Below are 20,520 nucleotides of genomic sequence, written 5' to 3'. Positions count from 1 at the left end.
TCAAGTGACAGGCCACGTCGGCTATATAAATAGCCAATCACTTGGCGCCCAAGTCGGTTCTGCTAGTAGTTCTTTAGAAAGCCGTTGCGAGCCAGATAAATCAGAACAAATTTCTGGAGTTCTTGCCTGATATTCGATCCGAAAATGCAGCACCTTAGGTTTCCTAGCTTGAAGAGCCTTGATCGCTACAAATCCTTAGCAGGATCGGTCACCGGATCCGCGAAGACCTCCTCGTTCTCTGGCCGTCCCTCGTCGGACATGATCTCATCGGGGAGTTTCGCGAACTTGAAGCTTACTGCAGGTTTTGATCGGAAGTTTCCGTGTGTTTTATCAAATTTTTGGATAATGTGGACGTATCGGTGATTTCTGGTGTTAATTTGTTTCATCCGTAGAGAAATTGGTGAAAGAGCAAGCCACGGTCAAAACCGATCTGGAAATCGCGGTATGGCTCTCTCTGCGTATCTGCGTGTAATAGACGCATAAATTGTCGTTCTATGTACATGTTTGTATTTACAGCAGTCTCTCTAGACTCTTGGTACGTATATAGTTTATGTGTTTTTTTTACAGCTCTCTGCTGCAGTGCATGTGTGATTTCTTGAGAACTGATATTCAAGGCTACACTTTCACGTCTTTTGTTATTCTCTTCACTTTAAGTAAAATATCAGCGAGTTGTTCTTTTCATTTCAAGTAAAATATTGTTTATTCTACGCTCAAATCTAGGGTTTCATTGTGTTATAATCTTTGCTGTCATTATTTTCTTAGCAAGATGCTGGAATCTCATAAGTGGAAATAAATGGTAATTTGGAATTATTTTCATGAAAATCCAGTGCTCGAAGCTGAAGAAATCCACCGAGCATATTAATCTGTTGGAGGAAAAACTACAAAATGCTTTCAATGAGAATGCAAAGCTGAAGGTGAAACAGAAAGAAGATGAGAAGGTGTGGAAAGGATTGGAATCTAAATTTTCTTCAACTAAGACCCTATGTGATCAACTTACAGAAACTTTACAACAGCTAGCTCGACAGGTCCAAGACGGTAAGTCTTTTCATATGTTTGAATCATCTGTGTTTTATTGTTTTTGACGTACACTGCAATTACATTTCTTTCTTGATCTGCAGCTGAAAAAGATAAGGGATTTTTTGAAGGAAAACTATCTGAAAGTTCAGTTGCTGTAGATAGTTTGAGCCTGCAGATGAATAATTTGTCCCTCAAATTAGGGTCAGCAGAGGAAACAATTAGAACTCGTAAGATGCTCAAGTCTCATTAAGTTGTTATAAATTATAACAATGTATTTATTGAAGTGATGGAATTTGAAGCTTTTATATCTGAGGTGATGTCCAACCATTTTTCTAATCAAACTATGCTAGTCTGTCTATTATGGAATTTTACATGTCTTTAATGTGTCCATGCTGTAGGTGACAGGGAGCTGCAGGAGGTCAAAACAGAGAAAGAGGAAATAGACAAGAAGTACATAGATGAACAGTGCAGAACTGCCGATTTAATGAGAGAAAAAGGTCATTGGAAGATTCGTTATTTTATGGCAATCTATATTTTCTGATAATCTCTCTCTCTCTCTTTAGTGCAAGCTAATTGAAAACAGCACAATTGAAAAAGTAAGGCCGTAGCAGTTTAAGGACAGGCAGAAAAGAGTTTGTTATGGTCCAATCCATGATTTGCATTTTGCACTGTGAAAAATAGCTGTGGCCCTTTTTTATTTCATTTGATTTTTCTCTGTTTTTCTTTTGTTGTGAGTATCTTTGTTTTGCATTGTTCGATTCCAAAAAGATAAGAATTTTATTGATGCCCAGCAATACTATTGACTCACCATTGAGTAAAATTTTCATGAATATTTTTGTTCTTTATAAATGTATTAAGGTGGTTTGGAATTTTGCAAGTTGTATCACCGTGACTCTCAAATATCAAGAATTCTGTGCAGTAAGAATATCAAACTCAATTATAAAGGCTTGATCTTCATTTGGCCCCTTCATGGCACCTAAAGGTCCTGTTTGTGGAGAATTTTGGGCTTGGACTTGGACTTGGATATGGTTTCTATGACTTTGTTGATTACATTAGCACATTAGCCTGCTTCATGAACTTTTCTTTTGAGCCGCATCTGCATCATGTCTTTCAATCAAACATCTCTTAGAACAAGAGAAGAAGTAACTGACCTGAAGTGATTTTATAATCAGACTTTTGACAATCTACAGTAAGGGATAAATCAAGGGCCTAGAATTTAGGGCTGTTGAGGTAGGAATTGGAGCATTGAAAACATGGTCTTAGACCAGCTAAGAAGTCTATAAACATTGATTAGAAGCGCAAAAGAAAACAATGAGGAAATTTTTTGATTCTACTTGGCCTTCTCCTAGGAACTTGTAACAAGAAGTATAATTTTCTCAATAATCCTATATCATCGAAAAAGTCTCACTGTCAAAAACTTGCAGCTGCATGATGTTTGAATCAAATGATTGTTGGCTTGAAGCAATAAGCATCCTGAGATTTTCGTATATACTGGTATAAGTACTTGTTTTACAAAATTGAAAGAGCAGTTTTTAGTTGAGGGCTTTAGAAATATTATGTTTAACATGGTAAAACATGTTGCGTGGGTCAAACATTTTGAGATACATGTCTTATGTTTCAGCTGTAGGAAGCTTTTCCAGTACACCTTTCGAGGATGTTGGTCTATTTTCCTATTTCTAGCTATCAGCTGTCACAATTTCTAATGGACTGCACCATAAATTGAATTTTTGTATCCTTCTTTCTTTTCATTCTCCTTTTCTGGGTCCTTTCTATGGTTTCTTGCAGATTCTTTGACAAGGAAGTTTGAAGAAACAGTAGCAGCTAATACACTGGGTGCAGAGAGTTTGAAATCCAGGTTGGGAGAGGCACAAATCGAGTTGCGATCCCAAGAAGATGAAATTAGACATTTGATGAGCACTCAGGATAACTTGGTGAAAGAAAAGAGTGATCTTCAGTCAAGCAATGATGACATTACTAGAAGATTACATGTGTTACTCCAAGAGAAAATAAATCTTGAAAGTTTCATTGGTCTGTTAGGAGAACAGTTGGTTGAATTGGAGAAGCAAAGAGTTACTTTTGCAGAAAAGTTTGATCAGCTAAACACACTCTATGAATCTTGCCTCCAGTTAGTCCATCAGGAGAGAGAAATTTTTGCTAAGCATGTGCAAGCACAACATGATCAACTCTACAAGAAGTTCCTCTGTGTAACATTAGAGAAAGATTCCTTGAAAGTGATTAATCAAGAGTTGAATGATAATATCATAGAACTTCACAAAGCCAAAAAGTCTGTTCTGGAACAGCTTTCTGAGGAACGCTGCTTAGCAGAGGAGAGAATTCATGGGTTGGAATCTCAAGCAAAGACTTTGGCCTCAGAGAAGATTGAAACTGAAACTTTGGTTTCTAAATTAGAGGGGACTATTGTCGCTTTGTCTGAAAGTTCAAGGTCATCTGAAATTAAAATGGTCTGTAAGTTCTTTATCATCATCTATGCTGTATGGGAATATCCTTATTTCTATTCTAAGCCAAAATCAATGTCACATCTTGTAGCAAGATTTATTGTTGAAAATTTCGGAGCTGGAAATGGAGAACAACGACAATACAGAGAGATTACAGTCAGAGATGCAGAAAAAAGTTGAAGAAATAGATGGTTTGCAGAAGGAAATAGAGAAACATAAGCACTATGTGGATTCACTGGAGAAACAAGTTGGCCAGCTTGATAGCATCTTAAAAGAGAGGGAACATCTTATTTCACAGTACAAGGACAGAGAGAAGAAGATGGACGATCAAATTGCAGAGGTTTTGAACTACGCTTAAGAGTATAGATGCTAATGAAATTTACCATCTATCACTTACAAGTTCTGGCATATTATTGCAGAATCATGTGTCGCTGACTGATGCTGAAAGCAAACTGGCAGAAGCTAAAAAGCAGTATGATCTTATGCTGGAGAGTAAACAGTTGGAGTTATCTAGACATTTGAAAGATATATCTCAGAGGAATGACCAGGTGTAGTTTGTTAGCATTTATTTTATCAACCCTCATCCAGTAAAGCATGTTTCTCAAAAATGACTCTGACTTGTGTTTATAGGCAATTAATGACATTCGAAAGAAATATGATATGGAGAAGCTGGAGATTGTTAATATGGAAAAGGAAAAGGTTTGCTCATAGTCACCATCTAATGCAATATGTTTAGGAATGAATCATGTTTCCATCCTGTTTAAACTTTCAGGCTAACAAAGATGTCGAAGAAATGGAGAGAAAATGTGAACAGAAACTTGAAGACTGCAAGGAAGAATCAAGACAGCAGTTGATGCACGTTCAGGAGGAGCATGCCGCTCTGGTATGCTCATAAACCAAACTTAAATTTTTGACTACCGACCATATAAATTTTTTAAAATAGATTGTCGATGATGTAACTTTTTATATGATGCAAATCGGATGACCTCTTATATTGGAAATCATGATTATAATATATAACTTATGTCTAATTAAGTTTTTCCATATTTGTGTCAAACATAGAATGCTGCCCCCACCCCAATTCCATGTTAGCAAGCATACATGGGTTAATCGAAAATGTTTAGAGTGGTTGCACAATTAAGCCTTGAAATTATTAAAGATATTTCGCATAAGATAATGTGGATTCATTTAGTATCTTGCAGTTATCTCCAATTCACTTTTTAGTTTTTCCACCGGCTTACATATGTTTGCAGCTGATGCTTATTTCAAACTTTAACAAGCTCAGTTGTTTATTTTTCTATCCTCCTCATCCATAGGTCATTCGCATTCAGCAAGAGTTCGATAAAAAGGAACTCAAACTTAGAGCAGATCACAGTGAAGAGCTAAAAAGTGTTCAGCTTCAAGCTGAAAGAGAATTGAGGTATGTATATCTTTCTTTCAATTCAAGTCAAGCTGTCTACATATGAGGAGTAGAAGTAATAGATCCTTGAGTAATTTTGTGACCCAAAAAGCGGACATTGGTTTGAAAAAGCTTTATCTTTTTCAGAGATAAAACAAGACCATTTTTCTTGATAGTATTAAAGAAAATATGAAGATGTTTCCCATGTTGGGAAACATCAAAAGAGTATATTAAAACATCATCAATATAAACGATGGTGAATTCCATAAAAGGACTGAAAATGTCATTCATAACATTTATTGCAAACACTTTATGTACTTGTGTAGAAATCAATGTCACTCAGAAATGAACATGAAGTTCAACTGAAAGCTTTGAGGTCTCAGCACGAAGATGAGTGTCAGAGGCTTCAAGAGGAATTGGATCTGCAGAAGTCAAAAGTATATATTTCTCTATCTGGTGCTTTATAAAATCACGTGTGCTTTACTTTGACTCACTCTGCTCTTATATATTGCAGGAAGACAGGCAGAGAGCTTTATTGCAATTGCAATGGAGAGTGATGGGAAACAAGCTACAAGAAGACCAAGAAGTTAATTCAAAGAAGGTTCTCTCTCTCTGTCACACAATCATAATGGCGCACATGATAACTCTAAGTTCAATAAAGATGTGCCAATTTATGTGCTATGTACATATGCAAGTCATCAAAGGGTATGGTCTCATTTGTCTTTGCTGAATGCTCCAATAATAACGTTTATGCTCCTGGAAGAAAGGATCCTTGTACTGTCATTTTGTATCTTCCAACCTAATTTAGTTTGTTTCACTTGAGTAGACTAGAAATGTGAAATTTCTTGTTTCAAATGTACGGCAGTTAATTTTTCCTGACATGATGATGAGTTATCTAAAGCAAGATCAACTTGATATAAAATTATACTGCAGGATCACTCTGTTTCTTCTATCAAGATGAGGGGTTCTGGTGGTTGCAAAAAGAGTCAACATGCTGTGGTAAGGGCAAAATAAACATTAATTTGTTTATCTTTCTGTTCTTTACCATATGAGGCAATTCAGTACATCATTTGTATTGTTTGTAGGATTCACCTTTCCTTGAGGTAACACAAACACCGGTCTCACAGTTACTGAAGAAAGTAGAGAATGCCAAGTCAGGAAGTGTGATTGGTATTCCTAAGCATCACAAGAAGGTGAATGGTTCAATTCTTAGCTCTTTTCTTTTTGAAGTTTGGTGTGAATAACTGAATATTGACATGTATACTGTAATATTCATGCCACTTTACTTTGAAGTTGTAGATAGAACAGTAATTCAACCTTAACTATCTAAGCACATAACATTCTGATGTCAGGTGACTCATCGTGAATATGAAGTTGAAACTTCTAATGGAAGAACCATTACGAAACGAAGGAAGACAAAAAGTACAGTTATGTTCGATGTATGTACCCGTTTATTTGGAAGTTCAATTAAGTTTATAAATTATATACAAGCAATTTTTATTGTAGGTTACTTATATATCCATATTATTGTTTGTATTTTTCTTCTGACATTAATCAGGATCCGAGGAAACATAAGAAGATTAATACACCAAAAACCAGAACCCCTAGAAGTGTTGTCAAGGTAACGAATTATCTACAACAGTCTCATCACTCATGATTATTATTGTGCTGTACTCTGGTTATACTTTCTTTCCTTTCAAATGCTTGAAGCAAAACTTTCCTTTAAGCATGACATTGAGAAATTGATTTTAAAAGTAAGATTTTTAACCTGTAGAGAAAAAAGAGGGGCCAAGGATCTTCCTCTCAACAGTGCTTCTCAAGGCTCCATTCAATGATATGGCATCTAGCCAGTCATTCAGCTATAGTTGGCTTTGTTTCATATAAAAGATTTACGTCAAAAAAGTTCTCTGAAATGAGTATTGAGATTTGATTAGCTACTAGGAAGCAGTCAAGTTTCTGCCATCTCTGTGTCCTAAAGTCATCCTGTTTATATGTCATGCAGAGGGTTAAGGGAGGAGGTCATCCAAATCCTTCAAATATAGGCGATTTATTTTCAGAGGGTTCTCTAAACCCATATGCAGATGATCCCTATGCCTTTGATTGAAGGTATGTGTCTTATATCTTTCTGATCATAACTTTAAGCAAATGCAGCATTGTTGTCACTTGTCAGGTGCCATGGATATCCTTTAATTTTTAACTATTTCATATTTCTGAATCGTGGAAACTGATGGGACTTGTTTATGACTTAATATTTGATATCATGAATGGGGCAGGCAACTGAATAGTAAATTCGCTTTACTTGCAATGACTTCAATATTAGTAGTTAAGATATCGAATCTTGATGTCGCTTCTCTCTGCATTTTCTGCAGGATTGTTAGATGATCTATAATTTGAAGAAAAAAAATGATAAGAGAGAACATAAAAAAAACCTTTAACCCTACAGTTGCCTTTTTAGTAAAGCACTTATCCTTGAAGTTTTGTTTTTCTCATTCCTGTTGTGGAGCTATGTTGATAATGTGTTATAATAAGTATTGAGACATAAGCATTTTTGCATACTGCATTCAGCAGTGGTGTCTAATACCGGTATAATTTGGCTGGAGTCTAAACTAAATGGGTTTTCACTGTTCCCTTTGAAATTTTACTTTATTTCTAATGGTAAGTTGTTTTCTTATCCATATGCGCTTTATCTGAAGTCTGGATGACTTACCGATACTGTAGTTTTTTGGACATTGAAGTTAGCACTGAACAGTTATTGGCCCTTAATTTTTGCAATAATGGCTAAACTTTGCCTCAAACACTTTGACACTTGAGAATTATTAATTGTTGCTTATTAAATCATAGGACATTCCCTGTCGATTAGACCTAAATATCTCCTTCATTCAATGTAGTTTCATCAAGAGATAGTTGAGGAATTTCATTCTTGCTGCAGATGATTTTTAAGTTTCAAGGAATTGGCCAGCGTGACATGAATGGAATCGAAACTGAGAAGTCGGAAAATAACACCTTTTGGTTTCTTCTGCAATGATATGCTGATTACGAAGTAGCAAAATTTGTATGGAGCAAGCATCTTGGCTTCCCTGCATCATGCTGATATGAAGGTAATGAATTGGTCCATTTTTGTCTGCAAGAGAGATGAATTTCTTCTTTTCTTGGATCTGTCGATAAGGTTGCATTGCCTGTCACTCTAAAGTCGTAAATGTGCATGTCCTTGTGATTAGAAAGTGTGGTGGTGTTGACAAATTCACTTTTACTGAACTCTTGTATCACTGGATTGTTTGGGAATGCACTTCGATATTTGTTTTGTGAATAAAGCCAACTGGATACAGCGGTGCCAAACAGCATTAAACAGATCTAATTGTTAAATTATTCTTTCTTAGTCCTGCATCGAGCTCATTCTTAACAGAATGTCAGAAACAATGCCCATCCCTGTTTGTCTAACCATATGGATTTGGGCTTTCCTAGTCAATTCCCTCTGGGCTTCAACTTGAAGGACGACTATAGACCTACTTGGCCGCCTTCGGTTTTTTGGGCCTAGACATTTTCTAGGCTGTCCTGGTTAATCTCTGCGGCTTTAACTTGAGCAACTTTCTCTTATAATTTTTCGCGGCCTCCTGTTTCGTGGGCTTGGCCTTTTTTAATGGGCCCATCGCATCACTCCTCCCACGGCCACTTGGGATGGAAGATCGAACCATCTAAAAGCCCATGAACCAACCATTTCTCAAGAATATGAACAGAAGAACGGTCTCTCTGTTGCTGCCGATAGTATATTATTTTCTGCCAGTGTCAATACCGTGCATTGGATATGCTAGCTTTACACAGTAACGTGTTGTATAAGTAGTTGACCGGCTCAAATTAGAATAGGTTCTTTTTGGCAATTAAAAATTGGCCTTTTAAGTGCTGTTATTTTTTATTTTTTACAACTCCGTAATTAAGCTCCGAGGCACAGTTTCTCCCCTTCACTGCTCGGCCAGATACCCGGTCAATGACTCAATGCAGCCCTAATTCACTGAACCGTACACAGCGTGGACTACAAATCTTTGAACAAACCAAGACAAAGGCACGAAACAGATCTTTCATTAAACCGTACACTTCATGTTTTCTTTATTCTATTTGTTGAATGGAACATTATCTGCACAAGAAACACCCAAATGAAGAACAACTAACAATAATAAAATTCTAGGTTGTCTTCCATATAAAAGACCTGACAATTACCATGTCTCTCGCGAGGTTGTCCCGTGCACAAAATCTCTTCTGTTCACTCCACATCTGAGTACTTTATTAGAGACAAAAACTTCAACCATGGAGTCATAAGATTAGTTTAGTGAACACTGTCTCTATATAGTGCGAACCTTCCTCTTGTAGCCTGGACTATCTCGATCATAACGTGTCCGGTGTGATTGTATTAAGTACACGTACGGTTGAGAGGCAGTAATTGCTGCATTTTTATAATGTATCTCCTTGCGGCCTATTAAGTAGTCACACTGAATGCTTTCCATACGTATAGGGTTCTTGAGTTAATTATAATTTTTAAGTAAATATAAATTGGCAATAAACAAGTAAAATCTATCAACCTCTAAGGCTCTAACTAGAAATATAGTGAAAGTGACCAAAGTTTTCAGCTATTAAGCCACTTATTTGCCCAACTCCAATCAAGTTTAGTATGGAATGGAACAGAGCAGGTTCAAGGTCCATCTAAGTTATTCTTTAGTTAGCTGATAGAGGACATGAAGCACGTTGTAATGTCCATTGTTCTTGGTTGATTGATTAAGTTAATCATAATATTGATTACATTAGGAGATGACACTACAGTCAAAAGGGATTAGGTAAATCTTTTGATATTTGAGCATTCATGTAATTAAACCTAGGAATGCGTACATTGTCTCCCCTATGATTTGTTTTGTTATGCAAGACATCCAATCAAATTGGAACAATGAATAGTTCCAGTCCAAGAAGCACACGAAGCAGAACCAAATTTTTTATTGTGAACAGGGGTTGGATCCTGCTACCTACCAAGAACTAACTTACTTTAATTTGTTAAGCACAAATGTCAATTGAAGTACCAGAGATTAAGTAAAAATATTGCCCTCATAACCCAAAGAGAGAACAAAGAGAGAGGAAGAGAAGGGTCTGGGATTTCCTATATAAGAAGCACAAAAGCCTGTGTAGGAGACAGCCAAGGTGCACTTTCTATTTCATTCTTTGAATAGCCACAAGAGTAGAAAGAGAAAAATAGTAGGTATGCAGATGAGCAAAACAACCATGGAAGAATCCAAGAAGAAAATGCCATGCAGAAAGCTTGGAGGGTATCTCAGAGAACAAAAAGGAAGGCTATATATTATTAGGAGATGTGTAGTCATGCTTCTGTGCTGGCATGACTAGATCTAAGGATGGTTGGTGACTGGTTCTAGTTACAAAACTTGTTAGGAAGCATCCATAGATCATTGTAGTCAAACTTACTGTGCTAGGCTAGCTAGAGTCCTGTATTTCATTCTTTTTTCCCCCAAAATGAACAATGTGCAGATTTAACCTAAATAACTTTTATCAAATCTAGCCGGCTAGCCCCATGGCAAGCTAACATTGATCCACCAGTGCACAACAAATTAAATTGATCCTCGATGACTCCTGCAAAATTTCTTGAAATCTATCAAATCTTCAGGTTAGTTATTCCATTCTTCCATTTCAGAGACAACCAAAGTTTCTCATCACAATACATCAACCACTTGTATATTATTAAACAATATTTAGCATATGATTTGATTCGCCCATGCATTACATGATAGATATAAATTCTAATGTGTATGTAAACACTGACCGTCTATTGCAGGGATGTCATACAGTACTTTACTGTAGCTTTGAAAGTAAAATTCCGAAAGGAATTGATAGCTGAATATGAAGAGGCTAAAATCTGAATATGAAATCGAATAAGGGAAAGGTCAAAAACACTTGTCTACAAGCCTCCCGTAATGGATGGGGTTGGAGACAAGTATATGTACGTATACCTTACTCCTACATATACATAATATGTGGAGACGATTTTCCAGTTGAAAATGTATGTAACCTCTTCTAGTGGTCACATGAGTGTAACTTGAATAAGGAAAAGATTAGCCAAAAAAAAGTTCAGACTAGAGATCCACTCGGATTATCACTTGAAACGGAGGAGTTATTCATATTTGGCAAGGAATTCAAATTCTAGTTCTGTTAATGAGAGAATGGCAGAATCACATATTCAAGCAGATCAAGACATACAACCAGCTCTATTTACCGACACAAAAACCACCAATGTCATAAAATCAAGCAGAATTGAAGGCAAGCATCAACAAGAGAGTGGAAGCAGAAAGCACCGTCACAACCTGAAGAGCGAACTCCATGAAGCTGCAAAGCTTGATCCTCCGACTCCTTACGCGTTCCCTCACCAATTCGATCTTCATATCTGTTATTTCTCTACTCATCCTCTCCTTTTCCTGCACCAAATCAAAAAAATCAGAAACCAGAAATTGAAGATTCTAAGAATGCTCTGACCTGAGACACAGATAGACTCAATTTGACCTCATCTTGGTCATCGAGCAGGTGATTTGGGCTGGATCTCAACGAGAGAAGCCGGGCTGCGGCGTTGGCGCAGCGAATTGCAATCTGCGATTTCAGAGCTTCGTCCTTGTTATCCATCTCGATGCGATTCTCTCTACTCCCTCTGTCTTTCAGGTTTTGCTTTGTAGTCTTCGAATTTGATAGTTTCGATTAAATGGAGCGCGGGAAGCAAATGGAGGTTAAAATAGTTGGGGCCTCGACTTTCACACGTGTCTCCTTGCCACGTGGTATGGAAGTATGAAACAACCCCAAACCCAAAACCCTAATAGTGAACTCTTCTTTTTTCTCTCTTTCAATTCAATTACAGTCGTGACTTACACACCAAAATTGCCCCTCAAGCATATGAAAACATGGAATTGGAATCAATGGCGAGCTTGCATTCTGATACCCCAAATGCTCGGTTCCCTAATCAGGCGGTGCCTCCGCATTCTGGTAACTCACTCTCTTCCATCCTTCAACTTTCAAAATATGCTCTGCTTTTTTTTGGTAATTCAAAATATGCTATACAGTAATGCATATACCTATATTCCTGCCTATGTGTTTGTTCCTCTGGACTACAAGTTTTCCTGGATTTATAAAGTTCTGAATCTTGGTCATTGTTCAGTGGAGAGCTCCTTAGGTTGCTTTTATAGAGGGTTTAGTTGCTTTAATTTGTTTTCAAACCAAGAAGATTAAAAAAAACACGGATTTATTTGAGTGGGGGTTAGTAATGAATATCTTAGGCTTGCTACAATAAATGAATTTCATTTTTGAAGCTTCTGCCCTTGATCAATTGCCTCTGGTAAATCATTGTTTTCCTGGTTGGGAGGTGGGACTGCGCTTGATTTCATTTTTTAAAATTCTAGGACTCTATGGCTTATACAATTATGATACATTTGCATCTGTTATTCTTTTAGGATTATAGGCACTGCTCTATATTTTTTCTTTCCATTATATATTCTGTTTCGTCCGCTTCAAATTGTAATCTGGTGGAGGTGTCGAACAATTGATAGCTATGCTGCACTGTGGTTACTCAATAATGACCATATTGATTGCTTTAGAGTTTTTATTATGATGTGTGGAACAAACTAACTAGTTTTTGCTGTGATCTTTGAGATTTCATCATTAAAATTGTGGTTTCTCATTTTCGACGTGGTTCATGGGTGACACTTGAAGAGAATGGACTGCACCATCTTTGAACCTCTCTTCACCGCTTGCATGCAAACATTGTCCGAAACCTTGGATTATGTCTTCTGCACAGGTATAATTTATGCTATCCCATTGAATACTGCATGAATCTTTTTCGATGTATTGGAGGGTTCAGTCAATTTCTGATATGTTTAGTGTTGATGCCTGTATCTTGTCAAGTGAGTTGGTAGTATAGCCTTGGTGATTAGTATATTAACATGGTTGTGACATTCTCAAATGATTGCAGTTACTGATTTACCACGTTTCTCAAATGATTGCAGTTACTGATTTACCACATCTTAACCAATTGCATCAAGTACTGATCATGTTAAGCCTTGTAAATCGGTGCATTAAGGAGATGGAAAGAGGGGGTGTGTGGAAAAGGTGAGCTTCACTTGTCTTGCAACGGTACAGCTGCTCCTTCTTTCTTATTTTTGTCTGATTGAGGAATCAAGATATTTATAATTAGTGCTTTAAATTGTGAGTTTGAGAGTAGGTATGCTTTATTGGAAAAATATGCTGTAGAAAGAAATTGACATGGTGCTTTGGATAATGTCTGGCATCACATGATAACCGGTGTTCCTTCTTTCTAGTCCTCTGTCAGCTAGTTGCATTTCATTTTTTTCTGGAACAACTTGTCTTGATGTTTTCGATGATATCTGATCCCAGCTTTCCATGTTAATGATTCAGAACAGTAACTGCCCAGCCCCCTACCCCAGTTGCAAAGATATAGTGTGGCTTACATAGGGATCTCACTCTTGTACCAAGCTGAGAAGTAAGTTTTTAGTCTGTGTAGTTATTTTGAAACGAGTTTATTAACCTATGGTAATGACTCAGCTAATGTATTACATTGCTTGTACACAGAGCACAACTAATTTTTTGTCATGCATCTGAGCATGATCTTTGAACTGGGTTCCTCTTTTCGGAGCTTTTTAGTTATTTTGCAGAATTGCCACTTCGTGACTGGTAATTGTTTGAACGAATGGTTCGTAATATATAAACACTTGATAAGAAACAAAATGACATGGTTCTATGACTTGAAGACATTTGATGTAATCCTTCTGGTGGTCTTTTGTTCTTCATAAATCATAACTAACAAAACGGTTTCTCTGTGTGATGCTTTTTCCGGTTTGTTTTTTGTTTGAAGACAATATGTTCAAAAGATAGTGCAGCAAAGATAAAATAGTTGTGTTGGATGTACAACAAGATAAGGAAGACAAATGACTAACATTGTCATCAAGTAGAACGTCGGAAGCTAGGGATAATTTCAGTTGAAAAATGAGAGAAATTGCCTAAGCTGTTTTGGGCAACCCTAGAGACTGGTGTTCCAGTGCAAAAGGTGGAGAAAATTATACTAAAGATGTTAAATGGGAAGAGTATGATCGAATAGCAGAGTCTCGTTTTATATGTCAATTAATTTTCCCTGTGAATTGAAGAAGTCAATCTCAGTTTTATGGTTCCATTGATGACGATTGACTAGAATTAAGCTTACAAGAAAAACATATAGCAAAGAATGGTGCTATTGAAATTCATTTTACTAACTTACTGCCTGCACCTTCTAGCAGGGAAAAACAAAGGCGTGCCTCCGAGCTACTGAGCATAAGGGTTCATTGGATCAAATTATCATTTTCTTTCGGAAGAAAATGGTCCCCTGTTTGTGGGTGAAAGAAATAGAGAGTTTTAAATACTTTCTGAATCCGTTCGTGAGGCTACCTGGTACCAAGGTCAGAAGTCTGTTAGTTTAAAACTAAACACCAACAGTTGTGAAACCTAATCAATATGAAGTGGTTATAAAATGATGTTCAAGCCAACTACTATTTGCACGGCCATGTGATCCCATAAGTTATGATTCATAGAGTATTTAATAAACTAATTGATCTCAGAAATTTCTTCGTGTTAATGTCATGTTAATGTGATTACTACTGCTTCATGCATGAATTGCTACAAAGGAATATTCGATTGTCCCAAACTTCTTGTATGCTTCCATAGCACCATATATAATGAAAAGGCACACTACCAACTTGGGTAGAGTTTTGGTTATTGCTGTCTGCTTCTACATAATTTTTTATAATCTTTTGAGTTTGAATTGTCTGTGGTTAGGTTACCAAACTCAAACATAACTGTAATGAAATGTATTCTGACATGATCAAATAGGATGCATGATTCTCTAAACTACCATCTTTATTATAGGCAGCATGATAAACATTGGATAAACTGGAACAGGAATATATGCATGCCTAAGAACACTACTAATGTACATTTTTTTCATATGTCAGCACATTATATAATTTAGTCTCTCTCTCTCTCTCTCTCTATCTCTCTAACTTCTAACACTGAACAAGGAACTCCATGCGTTGCCCTTGATAGTTTCCTATTATGTGAAACAAGGGTTTTGATCCTTACTAGCAAAAGAGGGTAAGTCTTTGCTTGAACAGTCTTGGAGGGCTTTGGTCTGGTGGATGCAGGAATTTGCAGTTAGGACACGCTGGAGAGGACTTGCTCATCATCACCAACATATGGCATCTTGAGCACACACTTGCGACCATCTCTTCTTGATCCCCTCCAACTGCTAACCATGACGGACTGCGAGCTACGCCTTCTGAATTCTTCTTACTGTATCTGCAAGAGTCCATGAACCGTTCAGGAGAACCACTTTGTAAGTTCAATTCAAGGTCTAAGCTCATATGATCGCCAGTATTTTCAGCCTCTTGATTCCCTCTTGGATCCTTAGTTGTTCTTATATGGGTCTTTGTGTTGTAGAAGTAAATCTTTCCTGACTAGAAGAAAAAGAAGACATCTCCAGCTCAAGAACCTTAAACAACATATATAGTACTCTGTAATATATATATAGTTGACAGAGAATTTACCTGAATATCGAGGCACTGTTGCCACTCTAAAGGCAAAGGAGTCTCGAGGTGTAGCTCGATATCAAAGATTGATTTTGTGCTTTCTGCAGCTTTTGATCTCTTATCAAATAGTACTGCTTCAGCTTTTGAGTCTTCACACTTTCTCTTCTTCGATGAATTCCCAAACTCTGGAATTGCAGCTGCTTGTTTCCCATTTGGAGAGTTGTTTACTGCTTGAAAGGAAACCATAATAGCTTGGATTTGAAAGTCACTTGGTCTCTCTTCTGTCTGTCTTTGTGAAGTGATCGAATAGTAAGAAGGTTTTGAGTGGGTTATATAGGCTGGGTTACGGCTTGTATGGTTAGGAAAATAACTGCAAGTGAGAATATAATATTGCAACATTGAAGGTAGAAAACTGAAAGGTCCTACCTATGCATGACGTGCATCCCAAGTTGGCTCTTCATTTACTACACTGCTCCAACTCTCTCTCGTACATGAAAATTTGTACTAATTAGCTTTTCTCCTGCACATATATATATACATACACATAAATTTTTGATACGTCACCCAATGCACCCAACACACAAGACCTTAATGCTTACGTGTTATTTATCCGATGAATTTGGGCAAGATGTGTGTGTATGTGCTCATATGATGTATATCATCATCATTCGAGCCACAGTGATTAGGATCGGGAACAAGAAGGATGTATGTAGACTTTACTTACACATAATATGTGTAGAGATTGTTCGTAGAAATTTAACATGCGACTTTTAGATTACACTTTCAACACATTATTATTATTATTATTATTATTATATATGTAGGAATTCTCATAAGCGGATTTAAAATGCGGGTCATTTTTTAAGGATATGTATAAGTGAAATGACAAATAAAACCCATTGTTTTGATTCTCACGTGTTTTAAATCAACGTTGAAAACATGTCTCTAAATCAACATTAGTTAAATTCTTGTCAAAAACCGAAGAAAAAAAAAATCAACCAAAACCAATCGTTTACACCACTAATTTTAGGTCTGTATTTTAAGTTTGCGTAAGAGAATTTGTATGTATACGTATGTATGTATGTATAGAAGCGAAGCCATAAGGCTGAAGGGATATTAATGGAGGAAGCCAAAATAATTTAGGGTACATAAACATAATAGAGGAGCGGTGAGAGGAAGTAGATGGAGAGGTGTGAAAAGATCATTAAATGAGAGGAGTCTGTATACAGTTGAAGAAGGTATTGAAGTATTAATGGCCAATGGATGGTTTTAATTAGACAATAACTCCAACTTCCACAATTGGGTCACTCAAAGAACCATAAACCTTTAAAGCTCTCAACAGCCCTGTTTGGCAATTAAAACCAAAACCAAATTCATGACCTATACATACATACCAATTAAAATCACTCCTCCTCCTACAACTCTCAGATCATCAAACCCCCCCCCCCCCCCCCTTAAATTTCTCAACACCCTCTCTGCCACATGAAAACATCCATGACCTTCATATTAATACCCCTCTCTCTCTTCCCCACTCTTCTTTTTTCCTTCTAAAAAATATATTATTTTTGTTCTTCTTCGAATGAAATATCCACAGTACCCTTCATGCAATTAATACCATGAGAGATTTTTGAAATTAGCATCTGATAAAAAGGCAAATAATTGATCAAGCAACAATGCTAGATACTCTCAATTTATAACCCTCATTTTACCTTTAATCGTATGTGGCACATTGATTATAAATAAATATGTAGGGTCACTTAGCATCTAACGCTCCACGTGAATCAGGGATAAAATAGGGGTTATACTTAAAAATTTGATTCCCATGCATTTTTCTTAATCAAGCACCTGAACCCACATGCCTACAAATTAAATGCTGGTACTAAATTTTCTTCACACTTAATTATCACCAGTATAACATTTATTTAACAAATCAGAACGTGACATCCATTAATATTTATTTTTTCAAAAATAAAATCACAATTTTGTATTTGATGACTATTAATTTATTGCTACCTCTTACTTGTATTTCACTTTACATGGTTAAAAATAAAAATCCATGGTCTCATGACCCGTGATATTCCTTAAGAGAAAGTTATGGTTGCAGAATTATTTTCCAGGAAAAGTTTCTTTGTTTGAGAAAAGATCTAGCATGTAGGCTTCTAAAGGGTTATTTCCTCAGCAAAATATCAGCAAATTAAATATAATTAAATTGATGAGGGACCCTAAAATGGACTACACAGCAATATTGACACTGCAAGTAGTACTCAAAGAGAGTAGGAAACATATTATGTTTCTTTCTAACTAAGGGTGTAGACGTCAATATTAGCCCTTGGGAAAATATTCAAAAGTGGAAATTTATAAAAAAAAAACAATTAACTAAAAAAATGGGGGCCAAAGGCCATTAAAGACATTGAGAGAGAAAGGGAGGATTGAAGGAGGCTCAAAAATAACTCTACCTGCCTTCATTAATTCATCTTGAATTCACTTAAATGCAGGATTCAAGGATCACCATTGAAAACCCGCCTCGCTTTCTTCAACATCTTCTTCTTTTGTTTAATGCTCTCAACCCACCTCTCCTTCCCTTCATTTATGCCTTCCCTCTTCCCCTCTCTCTAATTAGGTTTTCAATCAATTCTTGCTGCATATATATATATATATATATAAAAGAAGATGTAGTCTAATAAAAATTTATTGAAATATATTGTGTGTTATTAGCAAAATATATTCAATTGAGAAATGAATTCTCATGTGTATGTTTATAAGGGTTGGACCGACAATTTCATGGTTCTCAATTATATGTATTTGAGAATTGCAAAGCATGTAGCCCTACTCTACTCTAGGTACATATAATTAATTAAGTAATATATATATATATATATATATATATATATCTTGATGAATATAATATAGCCGCAATTTTAGTATACCATGACGATGATGATATTAAAGGCTCCTAGCAAAGCCAAAGTACTCTAGTAACTAGATTATTTAAAAAAAAAAGAAAAGAGATGATCCTAATATGTGACTAGATTATTTGAAGTTAACCAACAAGAGTTAGTTTGGTTGACAATCGATTATATTAGACATATGTGTGTTCAAGATTCGATTTCAACCGTAAACATAATTTTCTGTGATATTTAAAAAAAAAAAAAAAGATTCTTTGAAGTTTGTTCATACACCGATAAACTAAACACACAGCTAGAGTGGTGTCTATGTATACAAATAGAAAATTTATATGAAGTTTTATGTGTGATATCGCAAACACAGTTAGCTCCTTATAAAATTCAACAATTTATGCGAGGTTATATGTTTGGTATATTTGTTTTTTATGTATTTTTTTTTTCGAAAACACGTTTAATTGTTCATTTTAGAAAACGCAAAAAGTAAAATCACTTCAAAACAGTTTGAAAATGGAAAAGGGAAAAAAATACGTACGTGAAACAGATGAGAAAGAATTAAAAGCTTCCTGGGAGGGCTGAGCCACCCCTTGGATGAAGAAAGCGGTTCATTGCATTTAATTATGATCGAAGCTGCTGCGCGCAGTTATGGTTATGGTTTGTATGGATGGATGGGGGGTCGACGTATTTAGGTACACAAGATCTAACAGCATGGGTCCCATCTTTATTGTACAAAACCAGAATACCTGGATAGGGTTATTATATGCACACGATACTACACTTCCACTTAGTTTTTTATGGTCTCCTCATTCTCTAACCACGATGTCACCCCTCTTTTTCTACCCACAATATTATTAATATATATATATATATATACACACACACATACACACTCCTCATTCTCTTGGATAAAATGCAAGAACAGATCCGTTTTGCTAACTGATTTTTTTACTTGTTAAATTTATATTTATAATGCTTTCCCAGTAAGAAATGTTAGGGCATGGCAGTCACATTTTAGTGAGCCACACATTCTCCATAATAAATAAATGGTCACATTGATTTGATTGGACCAAATATTTTTATGGTGCTTGTGACCAAACTATATGTCCAGATTATTAATAACTAAGCCGGTTGACTACCCTTAAATGTCTAGGGATTGTGAACCTTCCGTTGAATGTAACAGATGTGCACGGCGGATAGCTCATCGAGGGCCTACCTGGTTAAATTCAAAGCGGCCCAAAAGAGTGATTGTGGACCAATGTCATAACCTTAAATGGGTTAGCATTTACGGGACATTTGGCTCATAATTGTGTGAGGTGGGCATGAGTGTGAGATGAGTGCGGGATGAGCGTAGTCATGTTTGGTATAAAATAAAGAGTGAGCATGAAATGAGGGTGAGAATATTAATAGTACAATTTTCATATTACTATTTTTTTCCTTTTTAGAAAATAAGACAATATTTCATAATAAGCATAAAATAGTTTTTTACACATCAAAACTCATTCTCCTATGTGGACAATAGCAAAGCTCACCAAAATTGATATTCTCCACAAGGGAAAATAGAGGGTGGAATGAGTTTAAGATTTTACTCCCCAAAACTCAACCAAACAAGAGAATATATTAATTCCACCCTCATTGCCCCTCGAAACACGAATCAAATGTCCTGTTCGGACTTCAGGTCTTATTTATATCGATACATCAATCTTCGTCTTAAATTAGAAAAATACTCGAGACACCAAGTTATGATCATAATTTTACCCACAATTCATGTGGAGTATTGGATATTAAGTGGGTTCTACATATGTATTCATAACTAATTTATCACACATGCCACATAGGATTGGGACTAAAATTGGGGTTTGTAACATTACTAAATTAATGACCATTTTCACTCCTATATATTCCTTATTGTTATGGCAAATCATATTTCACAGCCACTTGGATCATTTTAGGGCAAGAAGTGTAGCCATCCTTGGAAATACAGAAGTTATATACTTATATGTATATATAAAAAAAAAATTCTTCTTAACTATGCACTTTTACAGTATATACATATGGGGCACACTCTAAAACCATAATTCTAGATATATAGGTGATAGTATACTCCCACACCATATATGGAGAACTTGAATCAAAACTTGTGAAGTGCC

At 36.1% G+C, this 20,520-nt stretch overlaps 5 protein-coding genes across 6 annotated transcripts; 3 read left to right on the top strand and 2 right to left on the bottom strand.

Annotated features, from left to right (window-relative positions):
• The first annotated feature begins 52 nt into the window (after window positions 1–52).
• On the top strand, window positions 53–8,278 carry LOC120008938 (synaptonemal complex protein 2-like). Its single transcript, XM_038859326.1, has 19 exons — window positions 53–301; window positions 393–442; window positions 828–1,035; window positions 1,119–1,244; window positions 1,416–1,514; window positions 2,803–3,479; window positions 3,565–3,813; window positions 3,893–4,021; window positions 4,104–4,172; window positions 4,246–4,356; window positions 4,790–4,897; window positions 5,199–5,309; window positions 5,387–5,473; window positions 5,806–5,871; window positions 5,958–6,065; window positions 6,225–6,311; window positions 6,431–6,493; window positions 6,875–6,978; window positions 7,802–8,278. The coding sequence occupies exons 1-18, from the start codon at window positions 145–147 to the stop codon at window positions 6,974–6,976; spliced, it is 2,607 nt and encodes an 868-aa protein (XP_038715254.1). The 5' UTR covers window positions 53–144; the 3' UTR covers window positions 6,977–6,978; window positions 7,802–8,278.
• A 1,826-nt stretch (window positions 8,279–10,104) lies between these two features.
• LOC120008581 lies at window positions 10,105–10,302 on the top strand. The gene has a single exon (XM_038858956.1). The coding sequence runs from the start codon at window positions 10,111–10,113 to the stop codon at window positions 10,249–10,251; it is 141 nt and encodes a 46-aa protein (XP_038714884.1). The 5' UTR covers window positions 10,105–10,110; the 3' UTR covers window positions 10,252–10,302.
• A 671-nt stretch (window positions 10,303–10,973) lies between these two features.
• On the bottom strand, window positions 10,974–11,798 carry LOC120009140. The gene is made up of 2 exons (XM_038859600.1): window positions 11,419–11,798; window positions 10,974–11,333 (listed from the first exon to the last, which is right to left on the bottom strand). The coding sequence occupies exons 1-2, from the start codon at window positions 11,533–11,535 to the stop codon at window positions 11,163–11,165; spliced, it is 288 nt and encodes a 95-aa protein (XP_038715528.1). The 5' UTR covers window positions 11,536–11,798; the 3' UTR covers window positions 10,974–11,162.
• Window positions 11,686–13,016, top strand: LOC120009139. 2 transcript variants are annotated; one of them, XM_038859599.1, is made up of 3 exons: window positions 11,686–11,889; window positions 12,613–12,697; window positions 12,872–13,012. In XM_038859599.1, the coding sequence occupies exons 1-3, from the start codon at window positions 11,695–11,697 to the stop codon at window positions 12,910–12,912; spliced, it is 321 nt and encodes a 106-aa protein (XP_038715527.1). In that variant the 5' UTR covers window positions 11,686–11,694; the 3' UTR covers window positions 12,913–13,012. The 2 variants fall into 2 exon arrangements, 1 of the variants encoding a protein (XP_038715527.1); XR_005470613.1 differs by lacking the exon at window positions 11,686–11,889 and having other exon boundaries at window positions 12,579–12,697; window positions 12,906–13,016.
• A 1,785-nt stretch (window positions 13,017–14,801) lies between these two features.
• Window positions 14,802–15,786, bottom strand: LOC120009138. The gene is made up of 2 exons (XM_038859598.1): window positions 15,492–15,786; window positions 14,802–15,401 (listed from the first exon to the last, which is right to left on the bottom strand). Exons 1-2 carry the CDS (start codon window positions 15,717–15,719, stop codon window positions 15,027–15,029), a joined length of 603 nt encoding a protein of 200 aa, XP_038715526.1. The 5' UTR covers window positions 15,720–15,786; the 3' UTR covers window positions 14,802–15,026.
• Window positions 15,787–20,520: the final 4,734 nt, after the last annotated feature.

The sequence above is a fragment of the Tripterygium wilfordii genome, chromosome 11 (assembly GCF_013401445.1).
Source record: "Tripterygium wilfordii isolate XIE 37 chromosome 11, ASM1340144v1, whole genome shotgun sequence".
NCBI classification, from domain to species: domain Eukaryota; kingdom Viridiplantae; phylum Streptophyta; class Magnoliopsida; order Celastrales; family Celastraceae; genus Tripterygium; species Tripterygium wilfordii.
This window is presented reverse-complemented; position numbering and strand designations above follow the sequence as displayed.

Excerpts from the sequence above, each read along its gene's own strand:
- LOC120008938 (XM_038859326.1), top strand. The coding sequence starts at position 145 with ATGCAGCACCTTAGGTTTCCTAGCTTGAAGAGCCTTGATCGCTACAAA. Across the intron at positions 302-392 it reads GAACTTGAAGCTTACTGCAG|AGAAATTGGTGAAAGAGCAA; the intron begins GTTTTGATCGGA and ends TTTCATCCGTAG. Across the intron at positions 5,474-5,805 it reads AAGAAGTTAATTCAAAGAAG|GATCACTCTGTTTCTTCTAT; the intron begins GTTCTCTCTCTC and ends ATTATACTGCAG.
- LOC120008581 (XM_038858956.1), top strand. The coding sequence starts at position 10,111 with ATGCAGATGAGCAAAACAACCATGGAAGAATCCAAGAAGAAAATGCCA.
- LOC120009140 (XM_038859600.1), bottom strand. The coding sequence starts at position 11,535 with ATGGATAACAAGGACGAAGCTCTGAAATCGCAGATTGCAATTCGCTGC. Across the intron at positions 11,334-11,418 it reads TGCTCGATGACCAAGATGAG|GAAAAGGAGAGGATGAGTAG; the intron begins GTCAAATTGAGT and ends GATTTGGTGCAG.
- LOC120009139 (XM_038859599.1), top strand. The coding sequence starts at position 11,695 with ATGAAACAACCCCAAACCCAAAACCCTAATAGTGAACTCTTCTTTTTT. Across the intron at positions 11,890-12,612 it reads GGCGGTGCCTCCGCATTCTG|AGAATGGACTGCACCATCTT; the intron begins GTAACTCACTCT and ends TGACACTTGAAG. Across the intron at positions 12,698-12,871 it reads GGATTATGTCTTCTGCACAG|TTACTGATTTACCACGTTTC; the intron begins GTATAATTTATG and ends AAATGATTGCAG.
- LOC120009138 (XM_038859598.1), bottom strand. The coding sequence starts at position 15,719 with ATGGTTTCCTTTCAAGCAGTAAACAACTCTCCAAATGGGAAACAAGCA. Across the intron at positions 15,402-15,491 it reads AACAGTGCCTCGATATTCAG|TCAGGAAAGATTTACTTCTA; the intron begins GTAAATTCTCTG and ends TTTTTCTTCTAG.